Genomic DNA, 19,331 nt, shown 5'->3' on the forward strand with positions numbered 1-19,331 from the left:
AGCACTAAAAGCTCATACTGGTGGTCTGATTTATACATGCTGTTTAGTTAAGGACAATACTACATAGTTAATGTTATTATGTTATGTTATGTTATTATGTTATGTTATAACATAATAACATAGTTAATACTAGGGAAGATTACCTAACATGACTATGTGAACCATTCTATATTGTGTTGGCATTTATATTGGGCCGTAATAAATCTACATACCACAAGACTCCACTCCTCAGATTTATGAATGAAGTTTTTAATGTTTATTACAAACCAAAATAGCATATAAATATCAACAAATTAGTACTATGTTTAGTAATAATAGAGCAAGGCAGAACTGTTTATCATTAGGCATTTGACCTGTTATTATTCTTAACTGCAGTCAGTATTGTCTTCTTCCAGTCTAGTAGCTACAAGAACCACTCTAAAGATGCCTGCCTTTCATCTTCTTCAGTGATAGAGGGCAGACTGTGCACAAGCACAGTTTATCCTGCTGGGGCCATATTACACATAGGGTGTGCTTTCCCTGTTTGCCACACGGAGTACCTTAAAACAGATGTGCCGGGCGCAAACAAGGGAAGTGCGCCCTATTACATTGAATGCACTGCCCCCAGGGCACCCGCAAAGTCATGCTGTCCTGAGGGCAGCACATTCAAGTGAAAACTGAGAGGCTTTGAAGCAGCCACTCTGTGATTCACTGTGCAGGCGGCAACCCGCCTGCATTTTTTAGAGGGTAAGAGATCCCCTTGCAGGCAGGTGCAGTCACTCACTGCACTCGCCTGGAAGGGAATCTCTCTCCCCTCTAAAAAATGCAGTGAGTGACTGCATCTGCCTGCAAAGGAATGTCTGGGGATCCTTAGGACCCCCTTTCCCTCTTCAGAGGTCTGCCATCAGGGGGCGCACCAACAGCTTATTTGCCTCTGTGCCCACGTCTATTCAGGGCCTGGACTGGGAACCACAACCGGCCTTGGCAAAGTTTTAGGCTGGGGGGGCCTGGTGGAGGTGCCGCCGAGCTCTTTGCCGGGGCCGGTTTTCGGCCGATTTTGCAGCTGCCCGGTCCTGAGTCTATTACATGGAGCGGGTGCAAACACAAAGGGATTCCCTCATCTGTATGTGACCACACCCCCTTGCAAATGAGGGAACAAACTCTGGTGATAGCGCTGGCACTATAAGTGCGCCAGCACTATCTGTATTACAGAAAGGGCTGCCCAAGCATCTGCAACCCTTTCTGTGATACCAAAGGTCCCCGGGGTGTCCAAAGCGAGCACACATGCCCGTTGCAACCCGGGGCACTTTCCATAATACGGTCCCTGGTGTGCTTGCCAAAATCAGCAAAACAGAAGTTGGCACCATTTTTTCAGTGGTCTTGCTCGTCTTCATTCAAAACGACAACAGCATAGGCATATCTCTCCTCATAGGATGCCTTTTGGTCCTCTTTTTTGCCTAAAATCTGGGCAAAGCATGGCCCTCAGGTTAAACGGTGGCTGTAGCAAGCCACTGCAACAGAGATCCAATCATACTTAAAGATAAGCAACGCAACCAAAAGTCTGCTCAGGGATTGCAGCTTATTGGTTGCAAGCACCCCTATCCTATAAACTGATGAGCAAGCAGAAGTCTGACTGCAAAAAACAGCCAATTGATTGAACAAGCTCCAATCAGATTAAACAATACACTACAATCATAATTCTTACAGCTATTCATATGTGCATCTTCATGCCATTACTATGCCCTTAAATAAAACTGCATTTGCCAGTACGTTCTACTTAGCCATATTGTGTCCCTACAAACACTCCATTTGTTAATATGTGATTCATATGCCTATAATGACACACGAGGCAGTACACTGATCGAAATATGAATGTGTGAGATGCAGAGTTCACCAATACCTTCTAAAAAACCCTAGAAACAAATTGTTGACTGAATGAATACATTTAGAGATGAATGACTGAATCCACTTCGCACGGGGGAAGGATGTTCCCTTCATTTAGCAACAGAGGTCCCGATTCACAGAACTAAAAACCTAAACTTACTACCATTTTGGTATTCACAGAAGGCACTTACTTATTTTAGTATTCACAGAAGGCACTTACTTATTTCGGTATTCACAGAAGTTAGGAGTCCTAACTTTAGGACACCTAAATGCCTTCTGTGAATACCGAAAGTCTTAAAGTCAGGATTTTTTCAGTTTAGGAGTAGTAAAGTTAGGAGTCCTAACTTTACTACTCCTAAACTGAGAAAAATCCTAATTTTAAGACTTTCAGTATTCACAGAAGGCATTTAGGAGTCCTAAAGTTAGGACTCCTAACTTTTGTGAATACCGAAATGAGTAAGGGGCAGATGTATCAAAGATTTTTTTGTCGCAAACGCTGCGAATCTGTAAAAAGCAGCGTTTGCGACAAAAAAAATCAGAAAATGGAATGTATCAACTAAAACGCATCGCAATATTAAGGAATCGCAAATTTTGCGATTCCTTAATATTGCGTAAGCATTTAAGGAATCGCAAATTGCGATTCCTTAAATGCTATGTAAGAAGCAATTGAGTTTTGCGAATTTACACTAAGAAATAGCAAATTACCACCAACTTGTGGTTGGTGGTAATTTGCGAATTCTTTTACAAATGCACTTTTTTGCATTTGTAAAGGTGCCATATGGCGCTCATACATGCCCTTAGGGCATGTATGTGCGCCATATGCGCACACATGTAAATTTCAGGGGCCCAGCAGGGTGTCCTTAAGACACCTTTGCACCCTTGAAATTATTCTCAATTTGCGATTAGCAAATTGAGAATAACTTCACCTTCCTTCCTATGGGCCTCCTGGCCCATAGAAATGAATGGGAAATTATTCCTTAATTGCGATTAGCAATTTGCTAATCGCAATTAAGGAATTTTAAGAAATCGCAAAAAAATAGCGAATTTTTATATACCTACTATTTTGCAATTCTCAAATTGCGATTCTCAAAAAATCGCTATATGAGAATCGCAAATAGGTATTTTGTTACATCTGCCCCTAAGTGCCTTCTGTGAACACCAAAATGAGTAAGTGCCTTCTGTGAATAGCAAAATGGTAGTACGTTTAGGATTTAGTCTTAAGTTAGTTCTGCGGTGTAAACACCGCGTTGTAAACGATGTTGCCCCTCTATGGCCACCTCTGCTCTTGCATATCCCTAATTCGCAAAACGTGCGAATTAACTTTTACAAATGAAGCCCATAGTTGTTGTATTGCTGAATGAAGACAGAAGGTATACCCAGTTACTTTTATATTCTAGGCAATTATATAAAGTCGATCTTTAGGCGTCATTAGGAAATATGTCCCTTAACAGGCGTTCTTAATATTTTGTGCAACATAGCCCATCAATTACCTGTTTTAAAAAGCTTTATCCGACCTGCGGGAGAGTTGAAAATGAGATATTGTGAAATCATGCTTCTTAATGATACATTACAAGCCTTGCTGTGAATAAGATTGAGTAAATGACATTAACGGTTAAAGTAATTTGTTTCATGTGTACAGTAATCTTTGTTGTTAAAAAATGTTTATGGAGCACTGACAAGACAGAAGTTGTTGAACTTTCGGAAGCCCATACTTTGTTGGAAAAGAGGTGCAAGGTCCTTGTCGATTGATCAAGAATTCTTTGCCTATTAATGGCAGCATACATCGATGGCTACTTTTTTACTTCCGAAAACGCACTTACTTTTCTTAGTAAACCAAAGAGCAGTAAATGTATACATGTACTTCCATATTTACTTGAGTTACGGTTGGTGATTTAATGGGCTTCACATCCTTCTGTGATGCTGACCTGCGAGTAGCAGCAAATTAGATAATTTGTAGCAGTTTTGTGTGAAGTACATTCTATGCTGTAGAACATATAGTTATATTTTATACCATTAGATATATAAACAGAGGAACCTAAAAGTGGAGGCTAACATAGGGTATGGCAGGTTAATTCAAAAGCCTTGCAGAAGAGGGCTCCCGAAAGCTTTATGCTTGTCGTGTTGAGCTCCTAGTCCACCAGCATGAATTTTTGAATATTGCATGTTATTGGCGTTTTTAACACAGATATCATCGATATGCACATACTATATGAGCATTACAAGTTACAATTGCACAATGGTAGTTTTTATAGGCAATACAACTTATAAAATAAAACATTGCAGTGTCATGGAATGCAAGGATTTTTTTATCATTTTCAGACGTTATCATGTTACTATTCTTTTTAAATAAACTTGCCACATTACCTGAATCTTGTGGACATCCTCTTGCTCTTTAGATTGTAAATTCTCTGGATGAACATATATTTATTACAGTCACCCACTCGTTATTAGAGACACTCTTCTAAATCTCCAATATGTAGCTCTATATGATTTTGCCTTTATTAGTCCTAGTCCCATTAGTGAATATTGCCCCTTCACATATACCTCTTCTTCCATCACTCTCAAGAGTACCATTTTGGGACAGAAGTGTTCTAACTATTGGACCTGTACTTTCCCACTGCTAACCAGTGCTAAAGTGCTTGTGCTCTCTCCTTTAAACATGGTAACATTGGCTTACACCTGATTGGCATAATTCATTTACTTATAATTCCCCTGTAGAGTGGTATACCATTCATACCCAGTGTCTGTAAATTAAATGCTACGAGTGGGCTTGCTAGTGAGTAAAAAATGCCTGCAAGGGATTTTGTTTAGAATTCTTACTCAAGTACAAAATACATGTAATTACTTCTGTGTTCAACCCCAAATGGTCTTGAACCTTTGAATAAATCTGTACTTATATACAAAATATACAGTAAATGAATCAATGAAAATTTAGAAGGCACGGGAGAATCTTTTTCCAAAAGGTCAAAAGTTTTTTAATATGGATAAAATTAAAAAGGATACATTCAAATATAACAACACAACATGATTGAGGATGTGTGAAACTACCTACAAATCATGAGCACAATCATCTATTCCACATCTTATGATAAGTGAAGATTCTGAAAATACAGAAAACATTCACTGTGGTACATCAAGGGGTCGATTCCGATTCAGGAAAAATAACGTCCGTACGATTTGTATCCGGAGCCCTCTCCGTACGAATCGTACCCATCCGTCCGAGTCGCGTAGTAGGATCCGTATTCCGTGAATCCGTCCGAATCGTCTCGATCCGTAGGTATTGCAAGGCTGAAACAGTGAACCGTACGACTCGTACACATGCCGTACGACTCGTACACCTGCCGTACGACCCGACGAGTACGATCCGGACCGGGGTATGAGGACGTGATTCGTACGGTCCACGTCAGGTAAGGGCGAGTCGTACGGAAAAGCACACAAACACATATACACCGTACGGTCCGTACCCCCCATGATCGCAGGGGTACGGTGCGTACCCTGCGATCAGGGATCAGAGGCCCTCTCTACCGCCTTCCTGGGGCCATTCCCTGCCACCCCCAGAGTCCTCCAGCCCACCGGGGGAGCTACCCACCATGATCAGGAGAAGAAATAAGGTGACATACTTTGTAGACAGTGGACCCCTGGTAGACTTAGTTGTGTTTAAGTCTGGTTTAATATCTATTGTTTCATTGATGCCCTATGTTTTTTTGTTCCTTTGTTTGATATAAAGACATACATGCGGACACATAAAGAGCATGTTGGTGCGAAGGTGATAATGAGGACAACGGACACAGCTACTTCCCGCAGGGTACTTTGACACAGTAGGAGCATAACATCAAAGTTGACAGACAAAAAGGTTGTTACAGCCAGAGGAAATGTTAACTGATGTAATTTGAATCCTGGAGGTTGCTTATTGTATGCTTAATAATGAAGATATACACAATTGAAGTTAAATGTTTCCGAATTGAGCAATATATACCTGCTGTCCCTGTGAAAAAACATAGATTGAACAGTCATAATTCTCATAAATGCCAATAAAGATGATTTTTTTTTTTTTTAAAGCAGTAGACACAGCACACAGCAAAGTCTTTATGCTCTGCTTTGCAGAAACAGCCACTGCAGGCCAACCCCAAACAGCACACAGCAAAGGGGCAGCACGTCTCCTTCCGTTTTCTAAGCTCTTCTCCATAGCAGAGTTTCCTCTTGAATTCCAGAAGTAATCTAAATTCTATGGTCTGGGTCCCAACATTTATAGTCCATTTCTCTTTGTTCTCTGGTGTCAGAGAGGCTCTGTGCTCAGTCCAAACCAGTTCTGTCCTCTCTGATGCAGCTTCCTGGCAGCAGGTGGAGACAACACTGTGTTAGGCAGACCAGGCATATTCAGGTGAAAGAAAATGTCCTCCCACTACTCTAAATGCAGCCCAGATCTATTCAGCCCAGTCCTGACTCATCCAGGAAAGGCAGGACTCCCCTCCCAGTGGCTGTCTACAGTGAATGCACATCCCCAGCCCCTTTCCCTCCAAAGCCAGACAGTGGATACACAAACCAGCAGAGGCACACAGGATGGCTAAGCAAAATAATACTTACTTTCTAAAAGTGGTATTTTCAAACACAGAATGTACAAATCTCACATGTAAGAATAGGGAAGGTTTGGGCCTGGCAAGTGGGTGCACTTGCAAGGTCGACATGGCAGTACCAGACTGCTCACAGACACTGCAATGTCTGGTCTGAGAACCTTTTGCAAGGCTGCTTATGTGGGTGGTACAATCAGTACTGCAGGCCCACTAGCAGCAGTTGACTTACAGGCACTGGGCACACACAGTACACTGTACTAGGGACTTAGCAATAAATCAAATAATCATGGAAACCCCAATCCATAATAACAATTTACACAGAGAGCATATGGACTTTCGCACTGATCAGCAGTGGTAAAGTGCCCAGAGTCTTAAAACCAACAAAAACAGGGTCAAAAACATGAGGCCAAAAGCAAAAAGTCTGGGGATAAACCGGCAGACAAAGCCAGGTCTAACATCCCTCATACGTCCACACTACGAGCTAGTGCATCTTAACACTTAAACACATTTTGAAAAATTGTCATTCTTATCTAGAATATAATGTTGATGTGAAAGGCAGCTATGTTTTTATATTGTGGGTCGAAAGCACTTTAATAAAAATCAAATCAATGTACATACAAAATGTCACTAAAAAGTGCAAAATAGTTACAGTTTTCCACTATAATCAGTGAAACCCACGTATCCCTTCATGTAGTATTCAAAACAGCTACCAGTAAATAGTCCATCCATTCTTGTATTAGAAATGACAACCTTTTAATGGCTGACCTTACCTGCCTACTACCTGCCATTTCTAAAGCCTATGTTATGCAATACTGCCACACTCCTTAAAAATGTTTTTTACACATATACCCACTCAGACCCATCTTCATCCACTGATTCATTGATGGGTCACCAACAATATCGAAGTGCACACGTGATCATCTTAATTTTCCACTAAGCCCCTGTCCACACTCACTACAGATGTTTACATGTTATATCGCTAATTGCCTTCAATTTCCATATACATTTATCACTGTTGATTTATTCTACTCCGTAGTGCAGGAATGCCATACCACTCCTGTCTGCCAAATTAGAATCCATTGAAGCAATGACTGAGGAACATTTCAGAGCCTTAGCAATGTCCAGATCATTGGGCTCCTTGTTGGACCCAGTACCACCAAGACTATGGAAATGAGTAGCAGACAAACTATATCTGGACTGCAGTTTTTTTTTAATCAAGCCTTGGATATAGGTATAGTCCGAAGGTCTGGAAAAAAGCACTAATAATACCACTGCTAACAAAGCCAACAGCAGACCCATCAGTGCTAAGTAATTACCGACCGATATCCCAACTACCATACCCATTGAAAATCATGGAAAAATATGTGAGTAAGAAATTGTCTACTTACCTGGAAGAACATACTCTCTTCAAAAATCTGGTTTCAAAGCAGTGCATGGTACTGAATCAGCACTGATTCTAACCATGGCTGAACTCCAGATGACAGTAGACAGAGGTCAAACAGCGGTTTTGACTTTGCTTGATTTGAGAGCCACCTTTGACATGGTTAAGCAAAAAATATTGCTGTCTAGATTAGTAAAGATGGGTGTAGATAGAAGACTATTGGACTGGATCAATTCTTATTTAACAAACAGCGCTCAAGTGATCTCACTTCTCTCTTTACGCTCAGAGAGTACCTCAGGGCTCGGCCCTCAGCTCTATTCTCTTTAATATTTATCTACGTTTTCTAATGTCACTCCTTCAATCCTATGGTATCAGCTTTGTCAGCTATGCAGATGATACCCAGCTAATCCTTTCCTTAGACAATGACATATCAGTCTCATTAGAAGCATTCCGCAATTGCTAAATGGAGGTTGCAAAGTGGCTGAACAACTACTCCTTAAAGTTTAATGGAGACAAAAAAGAACTTCTATGCTGTTCAACCTCTAAGCTTCCAGATGTACTCCCTGATTAACTTCTGGCCCTAGACAAATAAAGGAAATCCAGAAACATCTGAGTTTGTCCATAATCTATCTATAATTTAATAATAAAATAAGCTATCTATGGAGACCCATGTTAATAAGACAGCAGCAACATGTTTTGCACTGCTCCGTAACCTGAAAAAAACGGTGCTGATGCTGCCACTACCAGTGAGAACAATAGTAGTTCAAAGTACTATCTTAACCAGAATTGACTATTGTAATGTCCTGTTAATATGAGCACTAGAATCTCTAATAAAGGGATTGTACTGAGATCAAGTTTCAGCTGCAAAACTGGCACTGAATAAACCAAGATTTGCTTCCTCCTCTGCTGCCCTGCAGGAACTTCACTGGCTTGCAGTAAAGGAAAGAACTGCTTTGAATGATGCATGGTATTTAAGGCAATGCAGGAAATAGGGCCCATACTCCTACAGAGAAAATGTAAATGCTGTATACCTTCAAGAAACGCATGCTCTTCATCTTCCAATCTTCTATGTACACACTGGCGTAACAATACTGGAGGGGGCCCCTCTGCAATGTACATAGAGGGGATCCCTAACTAAATCGAGAGTTCTCCTGTCAAAGTACTCTGGCGAGGGGGCCCCCTGGAGCTTGGGGCCCCCCCAAACTGCGAAGGCTGTGGGGCCCTGTGTTACGCCACTGTATGTACCCCGAAATTTCGGTAAGTGAGACGTGGAGTGCAAGCTTTCTCAGTGAGGACAGCACAACTATGGAACAACTTACCAGCCCCCAGAAGAGCCAGCATGGACCTTCTTCTGTTTAGGAAAGCTCTAAAAACCTGGCTATTTCCAACTTAAACAGCTCCCAATGAAAGAATGCAATTTCTTGATTAATTAACTAGCTTTTCATACCTTCTGGTCTAATGAGGCCAGCTCCAGGACACCTTTGAAGTGAAAAACGTGCTTTATAAATGTCAAATAATGAAAATAAAGTTGTATTAATTCCCAGCATTAAATACCTTTTTAATGCACTTCTGCTCCAGTTTGGTGTCTTGCTCCAATCTACCACTTGCCTTCCTAGGGTAATGTATACAAGTAACCTCAATTTTTACCAGTCAACTCCATGAGCAGCAGATAGCATCAGACATACAATTTCCTAATTTATAATTACAGAGAGGGGGGACCTCTGTATTATAAAATGTAAATTTCCTGATGAAATGTAAATCGCGTTACTGATTAGAAATAAAAGTATAGAATGCGTGATCAAATATTTTAGGAAATAACTTTTTTTAATGTATTGTTTTCTAATTTAGTTTTTCAGACCACTGAACATTCGGGTGGCCTTGGTTGGAGTGGAAGTGTGGAATGATTCAGACAAGTGCTCTATAACTCAAGACCCTTTTACAAGTCTTCATGAGTTTCTGGACTGGAGGAAACTGAAATTATTACCTCAGAAACCCCACGACAATGCACAGCTGGTTAGGTACTTATCAGCGTTAACCTACTTAAAAGTAGTATTGAATCTATTCTGTATGAGTGTAAATATGTAATTATGGCAGCACTTAAAATTCCACTCAAGTTGTGAAAATGCATTCAGAAAATGTGTAACACAGTCTAAGTGTAAGTGATTAATTCGGTCATAATTCCTTGAAAACAACTGCAATAGTAACACTTATCAAATGGAGTGAAGATCTAATCCATCGGGTTATAGACCCATTTCCTTATTGAATATCCATATAGAACTATATTGAGATGTCACTCAAACCATAGTCTCCAATTGTGTTCAATTACAGTTAAATATATGTTCTTTTCGTAATGAAGATTTTGGACAGAAAGAGGTATTTTTGACCAAAGCTCCAATCTCAGTCTTAGAAATCCGTCCTTGTGATTTAAATATTAAGTTTGACTAAGTAGATAGAAGCGTACATTGGTGCAGTTTGGCTCGGAGTGGGTTGTAAAATTGTTGCAAAACTGTATTTGTATGTAGAGAATTTAGCAAAGGTAAGATACAGATGAAAAGGTAAAAACTGCCTTTTTCAATGTGTAAAAGGTAATTTGTCAGCGAGCGCACTGTTGATCCCTTTCATGTTTGTATTTCCCATAAATATATTGAAAAGGGATGTCAGAGTTAATATTGATGCACCACAACTGGTAACAAAGAATTAATATCACTGTTTGTGGAGTATTCACTTCCCACTGAGAATAGGCTCCAAATAATGAATGAGGGCTATGAAATTTGTAGCAGGTTTGGAAAACAATGATCAGGACACTGTTATATGAAAGGTTTAGTATATATTGCCAGAGCTCAGTTTCTTTACCCTACTACCAGCTGCCTTCATTGGACCCTACCTCATTACAACCCTAGAGCAGTGCTTCCCAGACTTTTTAGATGATAAACAACAAAGGAGTGACTTCGTGAAAAAAGTGAAAAAATTGAAAGAACATGGGAGAAATGCAACCTCAGTTCCACTGGTTAAGTGGTAATGGTTTGGATAAGCTGGTACTCCCCTTGTGTATTGTGTCTTAGTCCTAATCCACGTGATACTGACTGTTCCACTAGTATACCATCCGGTACGTAGCTTATCCCCTGGAGACGACAGTTTACACAGGAGGAATTCTATTCTTTTTGAAGGACCCTCACTCACCACTAGTTGGTGACATGCTTCATCATCGGGTCCCCGCTAGGGTGACCGAATATCACCCTAGCGTGCTACAACGCCTGATTACAGCGGAGCGGGATGTGGTGAGTGGAACAGTGCCCAAATTAGAGGTGACTATACGTGGTGTGTTGGTGCAAATTAAAAAATGCGTAGGTTGTAACCAGTTCAAAATTTTTTTAATAATGGTCAACCCGCATTGGTTAAAAACATTAGTGAGTGGACTAAGCAAGGTTCTGAGTTAGGGAACCCGAGTCCTAAAAATTGGTCGACATGTTTCTGCTGTTTTTTTAGTGCTTTTTGCTCAGCATTCTTCAGGACCTAATAACTAGTCCTCCGGTGGTATACGCGCGCTAAGGCGTACCCGCCCGAGAGGCTCTAAATGTGAAAAAATGAATTATAAAAATGTGTGAAATTTCACACATCAGTAACCATGTTTATCTCATGCCATTTGCAGAAACAATCATAGCAACCTGTAAAGAAAAAGACAAACAATGACACATATTCGGATCTCAGATTCAGGTCCAATAGACTAGAAGAAGCTGCATTAAATGAAGCTCATATGTTTTATGTCACACAAGGGACACATACCATACATTAAAAAATTATGGTTTGTCCTTAAACTCATGTCGACAGGTGCAAATTATTTCTAATTTATAATATTGCAACAAATCCGGCCAACTTTGCCAGTGAATTGCGGGGCAAATCGCATGTACTTCCTGCTCTAAATTTCATCAGGACTAGTCTTGTACATATGGTTAAATCGTCTTATTATTAGTAACTACAGTCGAGTGATAATTCATGAAAAATCCGTTTTTTGGGTCATGCAAATACATAACTCTGCAGCTCTCAAACTCCAAATCAAAGGAAGACAGTGAAAAATAATGTAATTCTTCAAGAATCTTAGTGACTCACAAAAAACGGGACATAGAACTGCCCCTTCGGTGAGGGTGACGCGGGTATGATTCACGCGGTGCTTTCTACATAAAGAAAAGAGAAGGAAGGAGGCGTGAATCAATCACCCACAACGGGAGAAAAACAGCGTGGGATTGCCAGCGGTACAAGAGGATAATAATGAATGAGGGCTATGAAATTTGTAGCAGGTTTGGAAAACAATGATCAGGACACTGTTATATGAAAGCTTTAGTATATATTGCCAGAGCTCAGTTTCTTTACCCTACTACCAGCTGCCTTCATTGGACCCTACCTCATTACAACCCTAGAGCAGTGCTTCCCAGACTTTTTAGAACCACGACCCAATTTTTAGAATGATAAACTTTCGTGACTCATCTAGCTTTAATGAATATAAGGTGGGTGATTTCTTCAATGTAACTAGCATCATGTGGTAGCACGCTGTCATTTACAAACAGCATGTTTTTCATTAAAATGGCCACTAAATTTGCACAGACGTACTGTTTTACTGGTAAAACTACAGTGATCACACATGAATATGCTTGGAAAGAGATATTTATCATTTGGGCATTACCAAGTAAAGTCTCTTGATTTGTTTTGATCCTATTAAAATCTTTGTTTCCATCACATTTCAGAATTACATAAAAATGTGGTTCATTTATTCTTTCCTCAATCAATCAGTCAAGGAATTGTTAAGGGCGTTACTCACCCGTGAGGGTCTCAAGGCCCTGGGGGTGGGGAAGGGGGTGGGTGGAGCTGAAATGTGTATAGTTTCCATTTTTGTTGTGTGCTACAAAAAATTACATCCTTCTGCCTTTTCTTTCACAATGTCTGTACCCCAGCAAGATTGTCACATAATTCCTTCACTTTTCTTACTTCGACTGCAAAGTGAGTGGAGTTCATTAACACCAATCCCCATGTTAAAACAATGAACAGCAATTTGTCAGGTGGCTTAGCCTGACATTTGACCTCCGCCTATGAAATGCAGCAAATGTGACAAGTTAAATACAGAATTTAAAAGCACCATTATTTATTGATTGGGCTTTTGCGACCCACCACAAAGCAGCTTGCGAGCCACAATTTAAGAAACACTGTCCTATCATTCTTAACACTGCGGCTTACTTTCCGATTAGATTTAAAGAGTCCACAGGTATCATTACTTAAACATTACAGCATGTACCTGCCAACTTGAAGATTAATTAATATTATCTTTTTTTATGATACTAGGGAAAAGAGACTTATCACTTCAACGGGCAGCCCATCAACCAAAAAGATGAGACACAAATATATAGTATTTAACAAACAGATTTGCAGTGGGAATCACATTATGTTCGGGAAAACAAAGGAAGTTCACAGGTATTGTAGGCTGAGATAATGAGAAAGGAAAGACACACCATCGGTTGTTATGAGACCATAAACATTTTAGGCTAAGTAAGCTAATCAACATATGCTCATCATGAAGGCAAGATGTAAAAGAGAGGCTCTAAACGTCATCGATTTCCTTTGAGCATAGTCAGCACAGTGGCGTAGCTGGGGAGGGGCGGTCTGCCCTGGGTGTCACTTTTTTTTGGGGGGGGGGGTGCGCAAGGTAGGTTTTCTTTCATTTTGATTTTATTCTCCCTCGTGGTCATCTGTCGCCCCGTTCCCCCCTCCGCGATCTTACCTGCACAACAGCCGTCACTAGGCAGCAAACTCAGGGACCACCCAGGGTGGCAAAAGGTCTAACTACGCCACTGAGTTAGCATGAGTAAAAAAAACGGATGTATGACGTTACAATGCACACTTTTACAACGCATACCATTACAACGCATTTTTTACACCGCAACATCCATTACAACGCACACCATTACAACGCATACCATTACAACAAATACTTTAAAACTACCTTTGCAACGCATTCCACTACAACGCATAGTACATTTACAACGCATACCATTACAACGCATTACACTACTTTGCATATAAGGTAAGTGTTGGATAGTGTAGGGGTTAAAATTACTATTCTAACTCCAGGGGGTGCAACAGTAGGGTAAGTGTTGGATAGTGTAGGGGTTAAAATTACTATTCTAACTCCAGGGGGTGCAACAGTAGGGTAAGTGTTGGATGGTAAGTTATGCGTTGTAATGGTATGCGTTGTAATGACTGCGTTGTAATGGTATGCGTTGTAGTGGTGTGCGTTGTAGTGTCATGCGTTGTAATGACTGCGTTGTAAATGCATGCGTTGTAATGGATGTTGCGTTGTAAAAGTTTCGTTGTAATGGTAGTGCGTTGTAAAAATTGCGTTGTAAACGTTGTATACCAAAAAAAACATGGCATCAGCAGCTATAAGTATTTTAATTATTTGCATTACCAATAGAAACATAGTCACAGCTAAATCAACTTGGCATCATACTCTCAAATTTTCTTTAAAAACTTCTGGTGCCCCTCAGAATGTCTTGATCATTCAAAATGAATTGTGTTGTTCAGCAATGCAAAAAAAGGGCAATCTTGTGAAATACTTCCGTATCTGTTTGTTTTGTTCACATTTAATTTATTGATGTTGTCTATTTTTTTTTTATATATATTTTGGTTGCTTTTTTGTACAGGTTTAGAGTTTGGGAATAAACTCGACATAATTAGAATATGTTATATATGTTCTGAAAAAATATAGGCATTCATTATAGGCAAATTAATTCAATATGCATATTAACCAATATAATAATCCAAAAATTACATACTTTATCATTTATACCATCCTTTACCATTCTTACTCCCTCTTTTGTTTTCATATAATCAATCAATCAGTTAATCAATCAGTACATGTGAAGCTTTGCTTAGCACCTGTGAGGATATCCAGGTACTGTGTTGCTGGGCTAAGTCGAAAAGCCAGATCTTGAATCTCTTCCTGAAGTCAGTCAGCAATGGTGATGTTCGGAGGTGGAGGGGGAGGGAGTTCCACTACTTGCTGGTGAGGTGGGAGATGGAGCAGCTTCAGCTGTGGCTACAGCTGATACATGGGGTCGTCTGTGTGAGGGCAAGGGAGGCAGAGCAAAGGTTTCTGGATGGTTGGTGGAAGTTCAGGCAATGATTCATGTATGCTGGTCCTTGGTCATGGAGGACTTTTTAGGCTTGTGTCAGTAACTTGAATTGGCATATTTTTGGGACAGGGAGCAAGTTGAGGTTCCTCAGTTGTTGGGTGATGTGAGTCTGTTTGGGAAGGTAGAGGATCAGTCCGGCCGTTGCGGTCTGTATCGTCTGAAGCCTTCTCAAGTGTTTGGTGGTGGTTCCTGCGTACAGTGCGTTTCTGTAGTCCATCCGACTGGTAATTAAGGCTTGCGTGACTGTTTTTCTCGTACTAATGGGGAGCCATTTAAAGAGTTTTTAGTGCATGAGGAGAGCAAGGAAGCAGGATGTGGGGAATGTATTGATCTAAAGTTTCATGGAAACTTTGCTGGCCAGGATGATGCCGAGGTTGAAGGTGTGGACTTTTGGTGTGAGCGTGGGTCTGAGTTTGGCAGGCCACCAGGTGCTTTCCAGAGGGAGGCATTGTTGCCAAAGATCAGCACTTCGGTTTTGTCAGTGTTGAGTTTCAAACAGTTGTCCTTCAGTCTACGACATTCTTCATCCAGTTGTGGAAGTTGGTCTTAATGGTGGCGGGGTCTGTTGAGAGCGAGAGGATGAGCGGGGTATCATCGGTGTAGGATATGATGTTGAGATCGTGGGCGCTGATGATGTCGGCTAGAGGTGTCATGTTGGTGTTGAGGAGGGTGAGGCTGAGGGATGAACCATGAGGGATGCCGCAGATGGTGCTCATGGGTTCCAAGGTGAAGGGGGCCAGGTGGGTTCTCTGTGTTCATCCAGTGAAAAATTATGCAATCCATCTGAATGCGTCTCCCTTTATCTCAACTAGGTGCAGCCCCTTGATAAATGTGTGGGGTGGGAAGCAGTGTTGAAGGCTGCGAAGAGGTCAAGGAGGATCAGGGCCTCCTTTTCTCCCCTGTCGAGTAGGTGTGGATGTCATGATGGCAGTGATCAGGGCAGTCTTGGTGAGGTGGTTGCCTCGGAAACCAGATTGGAAGACATCTAGCAGGTTGTTTCTTTCCAGGTGTTTGGTGAGCCGGCAGTTCTTGGCCTTCTCCAGGACTTTGGCACGGAAAGAAAGCATTGAGATGGGGTGGTAGTTCTGTAGTTCGCTCAGCTCGTTGGAGGGTTTCTTGAGGAACGGTCTGAATTCTGAGTGTTTTGATGCATCTGGAAAGGTGGCTGTGATGATGGATGTGTTGAGGATGATGGTGAGTTGATGGCTGATCTTGTTGCGTCCTAGGTTGAAGAGATGGTGGGGGCAGGGGTCCGTGGGTGCTCCTGAGTCAATGGACTTCATGGTGACTGTGGTATTCGGTGTGGTGAGCTGTTCCCATGTGGTGAGATGCTGGTTGGGATAGCTTTCGTAGGAGTGAAGAGACGGAGAAGGTCAGTGAGTTGAGACTCATAGTTCCTGTTGATGGTGGATATCTTGATGTGGATGTGGTTTGTTAGAACATTGCAGAGTTCATGTGAAGGAGGAATTGTGTTCTCTGTGGAAATTGGGCAGGAGAAATCTGTAGCAATGGTGAATAGTTCCTTGGTGTTGTTGGCACTTGCCTCCATGTGGTCTGCCAGGGTGTCCATTTTGACGTCTTTGTGAGTCGTTGGTGGTATTCATTGATGGCTGACTTGAAGGTGGCTCGGTCTGTGGCCACCTCCTCTCCAGTTGTTTGCAGCTGCATTTCATTGTACTGAGTTCTGGTGTGTACCAGCTGACTTGTTTGGTGGGTCTGTGGGTGTTGGATGGTTGTATCGGAGAAACTCGGTTAGTGGTAATGGTGGCCGAGGTGTTGAAGTTCTGAACTGCTTGTTCCAGATTGGTTACATCATTGGGCTGGGTGGTGCTGAGGCCATCCATCCATTGGGCCTGTGTCACTTTTCGCTAGCTGTGGAAGGAGGGGTTGGTGGTGGTGCATGGTGTTCCTGCGATAGTGAAATGAACGATGGAGTGGTCGGACCAGGTGAGTTCTGAGGCATGGCTGTATTTTACTCTGTTGCTGGATGTAAAGATAGGGTCAAATGTGTGTCCTGCTTTGAGTGTGAGGTCTGTAACCAGCTGGGTGAGGCAGATGTTGTCTATTCATTCCCGGTGGTTGAAGGTGTTAGTGCCTGTGGGGTCGTCCAGGTGGAAGTTGAGGTCTCCGAGGAAGATGTAGTACTTGGACTCGATGGCAAGTGGGGCGCTGAAATCTGTGATGGCATCACTGAGGCAAGCATGTGGTCCTGGGGGTCTATGGGTAACACACAAGTACTTGGCATTCACCTCTGTGTCTGTCTGCCAGTATTCACATGATTCTTGTGGCATGTTTTTATTCTAGTGTCATTTTTGTGTCCATTGTCAATTTCTTTTTTTTTATTTCTGAAATTCTTTATTGTATATAAAAAATATATATTTACATGGACAAGGCTTATACATGAGTGGAGGAAGAAAGTAGGCGGAGGAAGAGAAAGGAAGAAGGAAGAGGGAGGGGGGGGCTGTAGTCCGTACTCTTGAGGTTGTTCGAAAGCTCGGTGTTTCAAAGTTCGGATTCCGTCGTACATGTTCCATGGAGCAGCTTGACGTTTGTCCTGTCTCTGTGTTCGCCCGAATCTTACCCCCGGCCCCGGTCCCGAAGGGAACAGTAAAGAGATATAGTAGGAGATGAGAGGTGTGCAGGGCATTTTTGTTAACGCATAGGTTCAGCGTGTGCCCTCAGTTACATCTTGTTCAAACGCCTATGGCGGTTTGTGTGATGATAGGTAGAGGTCTAAGGACCCCCACATGGTTGACTGCTTGTGCGTTTTCGGTGAGTGTTTCGCTGTGATGTTATCTGCCCCCCTTAGGAACGTGACCCAGTTGATCCATGCTTGGGGTGCCGCTTTCGATGTGTCCTTCCAGTTAGTTAGGACTATTTTAACCGCGGCTGTCAGCATGAGGTCTATGAGGTCACGATCCTCTGTCGTTGTGATGGCCTGGGATGTGAAACCTAGGGCTAGGCTTGCGAAGTCTATTTGTATGTCTATGCCTGTGATCTCGTGGATGAGTATTCTGATTCTTCCCCAAAAGTCCTTTATTTTTGGGCACTTGAGCAGGAGGTGTTCTAGGTCCCCCCTCTCCTTGTCGCAGTTCCAGCATACATCACTGTCTCTGATGCCCAGGGTGGCCAGTCGGGTCGGTGTCCAGTATGCCTTGTGTACTAGCCAAAATTTCGTCTGGTTTAGTGTGGCCGTTATCTTTTTCCTAGTTGTGGATCTCCATAGCTCGGCTTTCTCCCCCTCACTTAGTTCTTTCCCTGCTGCCTCCCCCCAGAAGTTTGTGACCTTGTCATTAAGTTTGGTGTTTTTGGGGCGGAGGACCTTGTATAAATGTGCTACCTGGTGCCCTAGTGTGTTCAGGCTGGCAGCGAGCTGTATTATCGATGGTGTCTGGCTGTTAAGGTTTGCCTTCCTTATTGCGACTTTTATCTTCAGAAAGTTGTACAGTTCTATGCTGTGTAAGTTGTGGTTCCCCTTTAAGGTGTCGAACGTTATGTCTGCGCCTTTGTTCTGGAAGTCTTTGGCTATGGAGATACCTTGGCTCTACCATTCGTGCATGTCTAGAACCTTGCCCTTGTATTTGAGGGTGGGGTTGTGCCAGATGGATTCAAAAGGACCCCCCCTGATGCTCGTGTTTAATAGTTTGTCTACCTTCAGAAGGGCTCGTTTTGTGTTTCTCAGGACTGGGTTGTCTTTAATCGCTGGGTGTCGGGTGGCTGTGAGGAGGGTGATGGGCTTCATGCCTTTTAGTAGCCCTTGTTCAAGTGATAGCCATGCTGGGGTGTAGTCCTGTCTTGGGTCTAGCCAGTGCAGTCCCTGTCTAGCTATGCACGCATCGTGAAAACGTTTGAAGTTTGTCATGTTTAGACCACCCTGCTCTTTTGATAGTCTGAGCTTGTGTAGGCTTATTCTGGGCTTTTTCCCTCTCCATAAGAAGTTGTTCAGTATTTTGTCCACCTTTTTGTGGAAGTCTTCTGTGTTGGTTAGTGGTAGCATGGTTAGCATATAATTCACCATCGGTGTGAGCATCATTTTAATTGTTTCTACCCTTCCCCACCATGTTGTGAATTTGGGGGACCACCCGTCTACCTTGTCCTTAATCTTCTGGATTGTTGCTTGTTCATTGTGTTCTAGTGTTGTTCTTAGGTCTCTCTCAAACAGGATGCCTAGATACTTAATAGGTTTCTGCTGCCACGTTAGGCCAGACGTTCCTAGTACTGTGCTTGTTGTGTGTATGTTTAGAGGTTTGCACTCTGATTTGTCCTTGTTGAGTTTGTACCCTGAGACCTGGGCGTACTTCTCGATAGTGTCTGTCAGTGCTTTGATGGATCTTT

The 19,331-nt window shown here is 42.1% G+C and overlaps 1 protein-coding gene across 1 annotated transcript in view; it reads left to right on the forward strand.

The window, feature by feature from the left end:
* The window catches only part of ADAM12 (ADAM metallopeptidase domain 12), a 1,594,455-nt gene that overhangs the window by 720,698 nt on the left and 854,426 nt on the right, over window positions 1-19,331 (forward strand). Inside the window, exon 7 of the mRNA XM_078640467.1 lies at window positions 9,664-9,833. Within this exon, the coding sequence (XP_078496593.1) occupies window positions 9,664-9,833 (170 nt within the window). The remainder of the gene's footprint in view (window positions 1-9,663; window positions 9,834-19,331) is intronic.

Source organism: Lissotriton helveticus, chromosome 5_1, assembly GCF_964261635.1.
Source record: "Lissotriton helveticus chromosome 5_1, aLisHel1.1, whole genome shotgun sequence".
NCBI classification, from domain to species: Eukaryota; Metazoa; Chordata; class Amphibia; order Caudata; family Salamandridae; genus Lissotriton; species Lissotriton helveticus.